Below are 14273 nucleotides of genomic sequence, written 5' to 3' on the forward strand. Positions count from 1 at the left end.
CAATTACCTGCCAGCACTGCTCCTTGTTTAGCTCATGGTTTGGCAGCTCCCTAGAAACCCCATCTGATTTGTCCAGAAGAACACTCTTCCTACCTGCCCAGTTGGCTGGATGGGAGAACTGCTTGCTGCTCTGCACGGTTTTCATTGCTTCCCCGAGGGCTGCGCTGGCTTTCATCCCGTTTAAGAGAGAGGAGTAAAAGGCGTGCACAAACATTTTGGAAGCAGCCACAGGAATGGGCCAGAGTGACACAAGAACACATTGAGCCCCAGCAGCCAGGAATGCTCTTGTCAAGCCAATGACTCCATCAGAAGTGACTTTGCTGTTGGACTCTTGGTAAGAGCCAAGAACCACTAGCTTGACAGGAAGACGCAGATCCAGCACATCAGCTGCTGTAAGCAGGAACTCCTGGAGAGGGGGGCAGTCCGAGATGCTTTCCACATCACTGGCATCATCCTGCATCCTAAGAGATTCTGGGATTGTGTAGGGGTTCCCAAAAGAACTCTTGCTGCTGGCTGGGTTGCTGTCAGTGTTGGGTGTCAGGACCAAAGCAGCCAGTTTCCAGGAGACGTGGGTTGCAAAATGGACACATTCTGCCTGAGTGAGGGCACTCATGACTCTCTCTTTTGTTGATGAGCTGCCGACTAAGGGCTGGCAGCCAAGTAACTCAGATACCATATATGCTTCCTCTTCTGCAGAGGGCATAGGTCCCCACAGCCACCTGTCCATAACTGCTGAAGGGAGCTTGGGATTTCCTATCACAGCTGCCATTGAGGTAGAACTGGAGTAAGCAGGAGTATTCTTCCTCACCTGGGACTACACAGAGAAAGAGAAAGAGAAAACGGAATTCAAAAATCTGGGTTTTATGGTGCTGGTGATAAAATATCCTGTCCCTTTGGTTCTAAACATAAGTCTGGTTGTCATAATTACAGGAAGACTGCATTTCTTTAGTTTCTTCTGTTTAAATATTCCAAGGAACACCTCTGCTTGAGTCTGCTCAAGACTTCTATCCCCAGATCTTGGGTGAACAAAAAAGTAAGAACAGAAAGCAGCAGATACAGCCCAGGTCCTTTTGAGGGCTGCAGCAAAGCTAAAAACATAAAGAAGATTGCAGGTTCTCACATTACTGGAACACTACCTGCAATCACTCCCCAAGAGATTCCTCGCACCCGTTATTTCCAAGATCAGTGTCAGCACTGCCAGCAGCAGGTGCTGCAGGCAGCTGATACTGAATGGAAGGGCAGTAATGCTGACAAGATTCAGACATTTTTGCTGTTCCACTGACTGTGCTTACCAGGGCAAACCAAAATGTGCTGCAAAACGCTGCCCAGCAAGAGCAAATATGACTTGGTGCATTCTCCCAGAGACCTGAGCATTAGAAATGCTGCTGCCAAACCTCAGCGTGAAGATACTTCTGCAGGATTCACCTGTGGGATTTGCTCTCCCTCATAGCTTTGGTGTCCTGAGACATTAGTGGCCTTCCCCACTCAGAATGCTAAAATGGAGATGAACATACCAGCAGTGTGACAGAACAGTCAGCTTGGCAAGGAAGCTCAGCACAGATCACAGACACCTACATCTCTGTAGTCTGCCATGTAGTTCCACACCCAGCACATGCAATTCTTTAGAAGAAGATATCTAAATGATCCAATCCCTTTGTCCTTCCTGGCATGCCTAGGGCTGTGATTTTGTGCTGCAGGAACTACATCAGAACCTACTTCAGAGCTGTGGTGCTCAGCATGCTCCTCAGGCCCAGGGTGGCCTGTTTGTGGTTTCTGTTCTCATGTCTGGCACAGCAGGACAGAGCTGCTGCTTTCTGAGCATGTACAGGACCTGCACCCACAGGACAGGTTCTGTGAGAGGGGTTTCATAAGCAGTGTCAGACCTTGGAGCTGGGGTTCAGTGACTGGATGGATGGCACTGCAATGAGGCTGAAGCGCTCGTAGAGGTACTCATTGGAGGAACTGCCCTTCAGGAGAGCAAAGGGAATGAGGTACAGTTCTCCCTCCAGAACCAGGATCAGCTGACGGTGGCGGCCAACAGGCCCACTGGAATGCATCAAACCCTGAAAAGAAAGCAGAGAGAATTAATTTGGCCCTTCCACTCCACCCCTGTCCCTGCCTGCACCTCCCAAGCATCAGGCTCTAGTCTGACCCCATGTTGGGTTTGGGAACAGCCACATCAGGGCCATGCTCTGTGTGACAGATGAGCACATGTCCTGTGCAGCTGGAGTGCTGCTCACCTGTGCCCAGCCAGTTCCACTGGGACAAGTGAGCGCTGAGGGCACTGACCTGTCTGCTCTGGGTCATCATCCTGGCCTCAGCCCAGTGGGGCCCAGCCTCACCCTGGAACTGCAGCTTCTTCTGCTCCAGCCTGAAACCTTGGCTTACCCCAACCACCTATGCCTTGTCAGTATTGTCAACACCTCATCCTTTGCCAGAGACTATTCTTTCTGATATTTCTAAATAGCCATTTCCTCTGAAGAGCAAACAATCTACAGACAGATTGTGTCCGTGGCTTGCACTTCCAGACACTTGACATTTGTCATCAACCCAGAGTCACCAGAAGGCATCTTTTGGATGGAAAAGTGAAGCAAAGCAATTAATCAATAGGGAACATGCAGCTGGACACAAAATGTGCCAACTGCTCCTTGTCCCATGTAACTGGAAATTTATTCATCTAGTGTATCATAAGACCAGCTTGTTTTCACTCCAGGAAAGAGTAACTTCAAAAAACTGAAATTTGCTCCAGCTGTAAACACTGGCAGCCCACAAAAAAAACAAGTATGCAGGACTAGATCCTTGTTTCTAGATTCTCCACTCTAAATGGTCGCTAAGACCCCTTCCAATCCAGACTGGTCTGTGAAAATACCACACTTCAGAAACCAGCCCCAGGCCATCTATTCTTGCTTTCCCACACTGAGAAGGTTTTGATAAGTGTCTGTGCCAAAAGCTTACTCCTTCCATGGGTCCTATCAGTAAGTCGTAGAGAGCACGGAGTGGGGGTTTGGTGAAAGAAGTCTGCCTCCTTTGAAGTGATGATGTTCCATCCTTAACAGGAGACATGGTACTGCTGAACAGGCTGGTCATGCTCTGACAGCTCCTGTGGGCAAAAGGCAAGGGAGAGGTTAGCTGCAGGAATCTGAGCTGCCCTGTGGCTGCCCCGACTTCCAACAGTGACATGAGCCAGGCCCTGTCACCCAGGGGATTCTGCTGTGTAAGATGCTCCATGGGAGGACTTCAGTCTCCCATTCAGCTTCACACCTGAGTGAACAGTGACATTAATGGCAGGATGAACCAGCTGCAGACAGCATATGACACTGCTATGGAGCTTCTCTACACACTCCAGTGCCTGAGGCGCTGTTCCCAGTTGTTCCTGCACACGTTTGGGTAGCAGCCGTGTGCAGGCAGGCATGAGACCCACTGACAACTGACCACAGCCCAGGAGGATTTGCACTTGGGTTGTGCACCAACTGACCTAGAATGATATCAGAGGAAATGTGACAACAGGCAAAGCACGAGACATCAAAATTCTGCACTTCTGCCACTGCTGTGCAACACCTGGTGCCCATTTCTGATATTCCCACAGAGCTCTGCACATGATCTCCTGGCATCAGCAGCCACAAGTGTCTGCCCTGCTGAGGAAATGAAGTTGCCCCATTCTGGGCTCACTAGCCCAGCAGCTGTGTTCCCCAGAAATGTTATCCTTGGCTTGGGGCACAAACAATCATTTTATCTGGAAAGGGTAATTTTCTAAAACATTTTAGCAGGTGGACCTCAAAGGAAAGGAAGGGAGGTCTGGGACATACTCCAACCATTTCTGATACATACCAACACAGACTCAGAAATTACATTTTTCCCCCTCCTTCTCTCCTCAGCTGCTGCAATCAGCCTTCTGACACAGCTCATATCATGCCTAAAATCTGTAGTTTTCTGAAAAAAAAAATGCTCTTACCACCCACAAGGAAATTCCATCTTATGGGCATATAGGAATAACCTCAGAATTCCAAAAAAAAGGCTGGTGTCTGATGCCCATACTCTCCAACCCAAGATTTCAGTGACAGGACGAGTACGCTGCTCAGACCTGCTGGAAACTTGTCTGGGTGATTTGTGCAACAGGGGATCAGCACAGGCTGATGAGCTGTGTGCTCCCCTCACACCCATCTGCCCTGCTTCATCCAGCATCTGACTGCAGGGTTCAGCCTTATGAAGCACAGATTTTAAAATCAGAAAATCAGGAAAGAAAATCTCTGCAGGGATATCCCAGTGGTCCCTCAGGACCTTGTGCTCTGATCCACCCTGAGTGGCTTGTTGCCATCAGGCAGCACTTGCCAGCCCCACAGCCCATGTTCAGTGATTGTTACACTCATTTACTACAGGGAATGGGGGCTTGATTACTCCAATCAGCAAAGCTCTCCTGCATCTTGGGTTTCCCAGCCAAGCAGCTCTAGATTTATTTCTTCACCACTCAGATTGCTTTTTATGAGAACAAAACCAAGGAAGCACCATAAATCTCTCACATCTCCTGCCTCTGCATGTGTGTGTGGGTGTGTACACAAAGAGTGAGCAAATCCACAGGGGAGGATGGACAGACCTCTTGTGGCAAGTGGAGCTGACCAGGAGCCCTGGCCAGCCCATCCTTTTCTCCCAAAGAAGCCAACAAAAGGCTCTAGGTGCACTGATGATTTCTACCTTGCTCTTGCAATGCAGAGGTTCCCCTGATGTCTGAAGAGTGAAATCTCTCATTTGGAAGCCTTTGCTCAGACTCTGCAGTGCTGCTGATTTATAACCCTTTGTACAGGCAGCCTGGCCTGCAGCAAGCGGAAAAACAGCACAAACAGCCGGGGCTTAGCTCCACTCCCTCCCTTTGTCTTAGAGATGCAGGAACAAAGCAAAGCCTTAGAGAACAGGGTCAGACTGACCTGGCTGACCACCACCATCACAGGTGCTGGCCCTGCCTGCTAAGGATGAGTGGCTGGGCCTGGGCAGAAGGAGGGGTTCATCCCAGAACCAGCACGGAGCTGCTCCTGCCTTAGCACTAATTAGGATTTTGGACAAGTCAAATACTCCCCATGGCCAAGCACAGCCATTGGGAGGGCTGGAAGTCAGGCCTGGTGCTGCAGGGTCTGACAGCCTCAGGAAGTTGGATACCCATCAAGCCTTCCTCAAAGAGACTCTTCCTATTAAAGATGCAACCCTAAATCCACATTCAGGATCTTGACACACACACACAAAACAGCCAGATCTGAGCTCCCTGTGGATCCTTTCAAGGATCCACAAGTATCTCCAGAACCCACTCGTGGTTGCAAAAAACCACAGCCCACCCCAGCACTCTCTGCTAGGGTGGTCTGCATCTGCAGCACTGCATCCTGGAGGGCAGAGAATCACCACAGAAAGGATCCCCAGCCACTGCTGTCCCATCTGCCTGGGCTGGCCAGCCCCCCAGGGATGCCCCCATCCCTCTGCTCTGGAAAAGGTCAGCTGTATGGCTCTCCAGGGCAAGTTGTCAGGCCCTGAGGGCAGTAATAGGCTCCAATGATCCTGATCAGCCTGCCCTACCGAAGAAGCAGAGAAAATAGAAGCTGCAAGAAGACATGAGCCAGTGTGCCTATCTTGGTGGCTGTACCAGTGGCATCCTCAGCTCAGACAGCCGTTGCCCTGTCCTGAGATCACCACAGTGTTCCTTCGTTGCTTCTTTCTCCTACAAAGCCCATATCCTCTCAGAAGTTTCCTAGGTGAACTGCTAACCCTCCAAGTTTGCTTTCCTAAGCAGAACTGACAAAAAATCCTGATATTCTATGCTTAGAAGCACCTACCCTGAATTCGAGGCTCAGCAAGCCAGCTGCAAACAGATGTGGCAATGTTAGCTCCATCCCCAGGTCCCTCTCCAGAGGCAAAAGGAGAGGGGCAGGCAGGGAGGCCAACCAGCAGTGTTCTCCTTACTTTTCCAGCTCAGTGCTTATTGCAAGGACATCACACACACAGTTGTTCTAATGCTTCCCCTTGCTTCTCTTCTAAGGGTGCTTTTAGTTAAGTGCACAAGATGCTCCATCCCTGGGCTGCTCCTAAGAACTACAAACTACTTACTTGACAAGACACCTGAGTTAAGCTCCTAGGTCAGGATTCAAAGTAATGTATACAGCTCCTGTGGAGCAGAAAGACAGAGATGCAGCATGGTTGGCCACTGCACTGTTCCTGAAGATTAGCATTCCCTGGAACAGAATCACATCCTACTTCCCACTGTAATCAGAGGGACAATCTCCTCTCTTTCTAAGCCTGATAAACTGGCAAAACATCTCAGCAACTCTGGGGATCTGCCTGTGTGATCCCAAACTAGCAAGTACTCACAGTCCTTCATCAGTGCAGCAGCTTGAACAGACATGCTTGTGGATTCTGAGAAGAAAACCAGGCCAGCTGCTGGTGCCAGCAGGCAGCTCCCAGTTCCGTGGGGATACTGTAACAGTTCACAAGCTCCAATGGTGGCTCACAACACTCCAGGCTGATCACATTTGCTTTTCCAGCTGAGAAAGGCCTAGGGTATCCTGTGCTCATAAACCACAATCGAGCACAGATCCAGTCAGAAACCCTGGGTTGCATCACACAGCCACACTGGAAAAATTCTGTCTTCAATTTTCTTTCCAAATGGTTGCCCTAAGCCCTAATCAGCACAGTCATGTGAAAGGCTGAGAACAAGTTGTAAGAAGCAGAAAATGAGTGGAGACTTGCAGCTAGTACAGTCCTGTAACTCTGGAAATGCAGCATATTCCCATCTAATTGGTACAACACTTGAGTTCAACAGAAACCTGTATTTCCGTAACAAGTGTGCAGGAGAGAGCTCCAAGTTCCACATCTCACACACAGCAGGGACAAAACAGTGCTCCCCTGCAACTGCCTGGAGTCTCAAAATCAGCACTTGGCCAGGAGAAGAGCAAATTCAGAACAGCTACTCCTCTGGACAGTCATCACTTACAACTGGGACCAGTCCTTGCTGCCTCTCCCCTTGAGCACTGGCACTGGATGCACCTGAACTTTCAATTTAGAGAGCAGCCCATCACCAAGACATCCCCTGCTTGCTGATCCCTGCAGCAGTGCTACATTCTCACCTGTTCAATAGATTGTTCCTGCTGACCATCCTCAGGAAGCCAGTTGGATCAGTCATTGAGTTCAGCTTGTTATTCATCTCCTCAAACTGCTGGTCCATGATATCCCCAGCTTCACTCTCTGTCTCACTGCTAGCACAGGCTCTGGGGGGGAATCAGTGAGATGAAGGGGTCATTGCTGAGAGAAGAACCAACAGCTTGATGATAAATGCTCAGCCAGTCCAAGCAAAAATGTTTTTCAAACAGAAGCTCAAACAAATGCTAATGCCAAATCTTCCCTGGCTTGCCTTTTGTCAGGCATGTAAGACAGTACCAGCCTCATTTCCTCCTCTTCTGGGATTCCTCAAGGTTTAGTGAGTGGCACACACAGGTGGGAGTGCAGAGCCCTTACTGTGCAGTGCAGGCAGGGACTTCTAAAGCTGCAGCACAACACTGCAAAGCTGAGTCTGCAGGAAACACCAACTCAGCCCTTATCTGCCTAAGAACACCTGTGAGCACTTTCCAGATCTCCACAGTCTGGAGACTTCAAGCTCCACATACTTCCTTCACTGGTGAAGAGTGACATAGCAGAGGGAGCTGTGTTGCCATTCCTGTTATACAAAGAGGGAAAGCACAGAACAATTTACTCTATCAGTGCCCCAAGTGCAGCAGCAATACAGAGAAACTGCCCAACAATTCTAAATTCCCAGTCTCCTGACATTAATATCTAAACTTTCTCCATGCAGTTGGTGTGCTCATGGTGGGCTAGGTTGGGCTTAGTGAGCATTTTGCATGTGAATCATTCTCTCTATTTTGTTTGCTTTCATTGTTAATGTTGCTGCTGTTACTGTTTGCTTCCTTGTCTCATTGCTGTTTCCAGTAAACTGTTCTTATTTCAACCCGTGATCTTCACATTTTGTGCCTCCAATTCTCTTCTCCAGCCACCAGGAGGGAGAGAGGGGGAGGGAGCAAGCAAGCTGTACTGGGGTTTGGAGAGTCCCAGTGGGAGAACTAAACTGGGGAGTACCATTCCTAAACCACAACAATGACACATCATAAACCTTGGAATCTGTACACTTAAGATAAACCTATGATGCTACATGATGAAGCCTCCTTGCATTTAATTTCTGCTTCTTTTTGGGGCCCTGACAGCTTGAAGCCTCTCCTCAATGGTATGTTTCCCAATAAAGAGGACAGGAATTAAATGAACATACAGCCCATACTTGTGCAGGCAACTAGAGCTGTACTTCTGTTGCTGTATGGGTCATGGATCTCTTGTAAGTGAATTTCCAGGTCAACATGATTTATAACCTGCTAAGTCCTGACAAAAGCCAATCACTTCATGAACACTGAAATGGGGACAGCTGAACCACAGACGGGGGATAAAAAAAACTACATAAGGGAAAAAAGGGAGAAGAAAAGGTTGTCAACAGCTTCTCCCTGCACATTTTTCCTCCAGCTGAGACATGCTCAGCTCTGAGTCCTGGCACAGTTTGGAGTAACACTCACAGCTCCTTAAAGAGGCAAAAATCTTGAGTTCATGAACCCAAGAGAGCAGGTCACATGCTCTCCCTAAAGAGAGCAGAGTCTGTTCTGACACAAGTTCAAGCAGACTTTAAAATCCCTTACACTTCTTTTTTTTTTGCAAGAATGCGCTGCTTTGAGGATTAATTAGACCAGCTGAAAAGAACCTTTCTAGCAGAACCTGAGGGCTGCAGTGTGGAACTGAACATCCTGTGCATCTCTTCCCCTCCAGAAAGTGTGAAGACATGCTCTGGAGACTCAGCAATACCTCTGACCCTGCTCACAGCAGTATGGACAGCACCAACTCTTCAACCTGAACCCCAGAGCTCTCCAGCCAGCCAGGGACTGAGCAGTCAAGTTCATTCACATGTGCTGAGCATATTCACACCTTGCTGCTCTCTGGTGTTGGGCAGAGCACTGGAGCTGGGACTGAGGCTGGCAGCTTCTGCTGGGGCCCTGGGGGGCTGAGGGGAAGCACTCCAACCACCCAGGGAAGAAATTTCAAAGTAGAAAGTGATGTTCACCCACATGGAACAGCCAAGATTTGTTTGCTTGGTTCTCTGCACGTGATTTTGACATGGGGAAAGAACATCTGCCTATGATCGTACCACACTGGTCCAAGGATCTTGGAGACAAGCATTAAACCCAGAATCCTTAACCAAAAACATACCCCTACCATTACCACAAAGTGAGGAAGAAGCTGACATCCCAGCAAATTAAAAACTCATCACAGAACCTGAAGACTGAAGGACTGCCTTTGCCAGGAGGAGAATATGTGGTGACAAACAGTTAATGAGACTAAAAACTATCTGCAAAACTTCTGCATGAGGTCCAACTGCAGATTTCAGTTATGGATCTTGTGTATCTGCATGTCTGCAGGGTAAGATTCAATAATCAACATGTGGGTTCTAAATTATTTACTCAGCTATAGCCACAAGCCATATTGGGGGGGTGGTTAGAATTCCTATGGTATTTGCAGTTTTTCAAAGCAAACCGTTGAAAGAGAATTAATTACACTGGAAACTGTAAGCAGGAAGAAATCTGTCCATATGCAGTCAGACATGGCACCTGCCTCCTCATCCAATCTACAGATTCACCACACAGCCTGTGTGTTTGGATCTTATTTGCATGTGCATAGAGTTGTTTGGTAGGAAAATAATCATGGTCACAAAAGCAAAGCCATTTTTTTGTTGCTGCACTGAAAATTTGCCCCTTCTCTGACTCTCAGTTCTCAGATTTCTCAGCCAATTAGCTCATCCCAAAACGTTATAAATTCAGGTGGAGAGCAGAGACCAGGATGTTAGACACCCTGATCCCAACTCACCTTGTGTAGTAGGAATCCACTCCCAGAGCCTCCCGCACGCTGGAGATGTGCTGCTCCAGTGCTGAGTTTGTCATCATCTGCAGGGCCACGCTGTTGGCTTCATGGAAGTCCCCAGCATTTTCTGTCAGGCTGTCACCCAGATAATACTCATGGAATTTCAGAATTCCTGCAAGGCACCAGAATCAGGAGGTTATTTCTGCAGGGCTAGAACAGTGCTGCCAGCAGCTGTCTAAGAAGATGGCACAGCCTCAAGCATTTGGCATTTCCAGCATAACTGGGACAAAGTATTCAGGTCTCCACTGAACTTCTCCAGCATTTCCAGCTTTGTTTTTAAAATCTAGATTTGTACTTTGCAGATAATGGCTCAAAGGTATAAAGACAGAGAATAGCTTTTACAAGATGCTCAGAATGCCTCTGCTATTGCAGCACTCACATAAATTATAAACCAGATCTTCCATACAAGCTCCTGCCAGAGTAATTCACATTTCAATTGATGCACATGAAAAATACCTATTAACAGCCTCTGAGCAAATTAACTGAACACACAAGGCTGAATAAGACTGTTGTTACTACAGCAGAACCTCCTCACATCACACACTGTGATTCCACTCTATAAAAGGGAAGAAGATGGATTAAAGCACAGTGAATTATTAAAAGATAGCATTTCACAATGGGTAAACCAGATAAAGGCCACTTCCTGTTTTGCTGAGAATTCCACTGCTACTGCAGATAAAACCTTCCTGCTTTCAGACTGCTCTATTCTTCCTGATATAATTAATTCTGCAGCCTGTGATCAACAGTAAAAGGCTGCTCTGGATGCCTTAGCAGCATCAATTATTACACCAACTAGAGAAGAGCAGAGGAACAAAGAATAAAGCAATTCCTCGTACAGCAACAGCAGCAAACACAGCAACAGCCAAGAGGTTCTGAGCTCCCAGCAAAGTTTCTTGAGAAAAACCCCTGAAGCACCACAGCCTGTACCCTTCCCATCACCTGACAGAACCTTCAAAGAGGCAGTCACAAACCCTGGACTCAAACACTGCAATTGCTTTTCTCAAAGACTCACTTTGGGCAAGGAGGAGATTGATTATGAAGCCCAGTGGCATATCCTATATAATTTTAATACATTCAGCCTGATAGTGGTACTACAGAATTATTGGCATTTTATTGTCCAAACTACAGGCCTGAAGAGCCAATTAGTGCCTGGATGCACAGCAGGACAATCCCATCTTACACTCAAATGTGCAACATTGCAAAACACTCCCAAAAAGTGTCTCTTCCAACCACTGTCATCCCATCTAAGTCAGGCATGTGTGAGTGCTTCCTTCCCTTTCTGAAGCATTTTCCGTGCCATCTAAATAGTGCTTTTTATCTCTTTAGCTTTGTCATGATGAAGGGCTGCAATTATTAAATTATATCCAGAAAGAACTTGTTAAAATTTACAGTCATCACTTTATTAGATAATGAATAACAGCTGTCTGCAAAAAGCAATCCTCTTCAAATTAATCCTCCTTGCTCCTCTGTGATAAGTGTTTCCACATTCATGTGAGAATCAGGCAGTTCAATGGCATATCAGGAAGTGGGGATGCCCTTCTGTTTCTGCAATCCACTTCAGTGAATAAATGTCAAAAGCTTTTGGAAGAATAAAGTATAGAACTATAATTAAAGTAGGGATTCTTATGCATAGAAAATTCTCATAGAGCCAACATACTTGGAATTTCATTACTCTTCTGCTCTGCCCTGTGGGAAATATATATAGATTGGAGGTTGAAAAATGAAAATATTAAACATGTGAAACATTTCCATCTCCAGGTGAACATCAAAGTCCTGAATAAGCACTTCAGAGTCATTACTGCTGTGGCACAAGCCACATGGGGGGCAGGGGGTGGCTGTGCTGTAGCCTTTAGTCTATTCAGCTTTAAATTATTCCTCCCTACATTCACCCAAATACATTCCTATTCTCCCTTTGCAAGGCCTTTTCCCAAGGCTCTTTTGTCCAAAAAGGAGCTCACCTGCCCCAGGAGCCAGCAGCCAGCTGTACAGATAACCTGCAGCCAGTGAGTAGTAGAGAACAAGTCCCCTCTGGCCATTCACAGTCTCCAGGACCTGGTCAAGGGTCACAGGAGAATAGGGATCTGAGTCCTGCTGTCCAGTCTGACGTTCCACGAGCAGGTCAGCAAAAGCCCTCGTTCGTCCTCTCTCTGCTACTGCCAGTGCCTCGTCATGGTGACCTAAAAAGACAAAGTCATGTCTCAGACCTGACACAAGTGTGGTCTGCAGTGCCATGTTCATGGAACAGGGACAGTTGCTATCCCAATCCCAACAGAAACCTGGGGAAGAAGTATTGCCTATTCCCCAAAAGAGCAGTCTCTGCACTGGAAGACAATCCCACAGAATATATCTGCTGCAGGCAGTTACACAACAAGCCACAGAAAGGCAAATCAATGGAGGAAACAAGGAAGAAAAACCAAAGGCACCCCAAACCTAAAGACAGACACCCATATTGCTGTCCTGGAACAGAAAAGCTGTGCTGTGTCAGACAGCTGTGGAGGAAAGGACATATCAGGAACTACGACCCCACAAGTCCAGCTGAACTCCTGGCATCAGCCTGGAGTTCCAACCTGGCATCTGAAGGCATCTCTTACCCAGACTGACAAGAACTCGCTGCAGGGCCTGATAGGAAGATGTCTGCAGGTCGAAGAGTGACAGCTTGTAATCCGTGCTCAGCTGCACCTCGTGGCGGATGGTTTCAAACAGCGCAGAGGCCCGGTACAGCTGGGAGGGAAAACAGCCACAGTGACTTCCTTATGGACACTGCACAGAGCACTGGCTGGGAAAGCAGGATGATCCCCTCAGGCTGGGGAGCTTTGGCTCACACCAGACATTTTCTTCCCTGGGAACAGGAATCACCCACAGGACTTGGAGGACACAAGCCCCCCAGCACGGGGCAGACCATGGTATACCTGGTGCTGGGACTCCTCCAGGTTCCCGCTCGCCCAGAGGGAGAGGCCGAGGCCATGACGGATTTTTGCTTCATCTTCTCTTCGTCCCAGCTGTTCTGCCAGCCTCAGTCCTGAAAAGGAGTCAGAGTGAGAGAGTGCCAGAGGGGAGAAGGGGCTGTGGCCTCAGTCCCATGGGGCTCCTGTGCAGGCAGAGACAGCTGTGGAGCTGCCAGCACTGGGACAGAAAGCGGGGCAGCACCAGTGGTGGGACGATGAGCGGGGCAGGGACAGCACCAGGATGACCAGTGGGGCAGTACCAGAGCTGGGCAGCTGCTGCCAGCCCTCACATCAGCACCAGCATGAGAGGTGACAAACACTTCCATGGACTGACCCCTCCCTAAGTGAGGTTAAGGCACCATCCCCCAAGACACACTCAGTAAGCCCCTATCAGAAAGTTCAACTTTTAAACCCTAAAAGCCACACAGACAAACAAAATCACACTGAACTGTCAAACACTGCCAGAAAAGACACCTCTTGCCACATTCCTGGCTTGTTTCCCATCAGCTCTCCCCAGCTCTCTGGCAGGCTCTGCATGGTTTATGTGCTGAGCCAGAGAAGAGGGCAGGGGCCTGGCCTGAATGACTTGGAGCTCATTTCACTTCCAGCAGCACATTCTGTGCTGTCCCTGCTTCCACACACTCCAAACCTCTCGCCTTGGTGGCCCCTGCTGACAACAGGGACACCTCCTCTGAGGCACCTCAGGTTTCCCCCAGCCTGGGAAGCAGGGTCCTGGCTGTCACCACACAGCTCAGCAGCAGCTAGCATTCCCAGGCTATGCAGGAATTCTGCAGCACACCAGGAGAAGGAGCTGTGTTTCATTTCTCCCCTTCTAACAGCATACTGGAATCCTGCCAAGGTCAGTTTCATGAAAACCAAACTAACTGATGTAATACATCCTTCGGCCTCCAGCTTCATGCACTCCAGCTACATTGCTCATCTGCTGCATCAGAGCCCCATCAGCTGCTGCCTGCATGCTGCAACCCTTGCAGCAGCACAGCTCCCAGGCCAGCGCTGACCCAGCACTCAGCAGTGGCAGACAGCTCCTGGACACCTCAGGTTGGATTTTCCTCACCTCTCTATCAAGCAGCACTTGTTTTCACTCAGACTTTAGAGAAACTCACCCACTTTGTCTCACTCCTAGGTGAACACACAGGAACAGCCAGGTTCCAGCAAGGCATAAATCTCTCCTAACAGACCTCTCAGGATCAGAGAGATTCATCATAACCCTCTGTGGTTTTCCCAGAGCCAGATCCTGGTATGGAGTGCCATTTATAGAGAAAGTTTATACCTTCAGGCACACACGAGCTTTACAAAGAGACTCTGCTAGATGCAGTCCAGATTCATGCT

General features: G+C 48.4%; 1 protein-coding gene across 3 annotated transcripts in view; it reads right to left on the reverse strand.

Annotated features, from left to right (window-relative positions):
• The window catches only part of TTC28 (tetratricopeptide repeat domain 28), a 104765-nt gene that overhangs the window by 13063 nt on the left and 77429 nt on the right, over positions 1-14273 (reverse strand). For 2 of the 3 annotated variants that reach the window (XM_015643894.3, XM_015643895.3), the window contains exons 9-16: positions 12888-12997; positions 12570-12699; positions 11937-12155; positions 9925-10090; positions 7101-7241; positions 2956-3100; positions 1884-2063; positions 94-814 (exon numbers count right to left, since the gene is read on the reverse strand). In XM_015643894.3, the coding sequence (XP_015499380.1) occupies positions 94-814; positions 1884-2063; positions 2956-3100; positions 7101-7241; positions 9925-10090; positions 11937-12155; positions 12570-12699; positions 12888-12997 (1812 nt within the window). The remainder of the gene's footprint in view (positions 1-93; positions 815-1883; positions 2064-2955; positions 3101-7100; positions 7242-9924; positions 10091-11936; positions 12156-12569; positions 12700-12887; positions 12998-14273) is intronic. The other variant, XM_015643896.3, reaches the window with a different exon arrangement.

This window comes from Parus major, chromosome 15, assembly GCF_001522545.3.
Source record: "Parus major isolate Abel chromosome 15, Parus_major1.1, whole genome shotgun sequence".
NCBI classification, from domain to species: Eukaryota; Metazoa; Chordata; class Aves; order Passeriformes; family Paridae; genus Parus; species Parus major.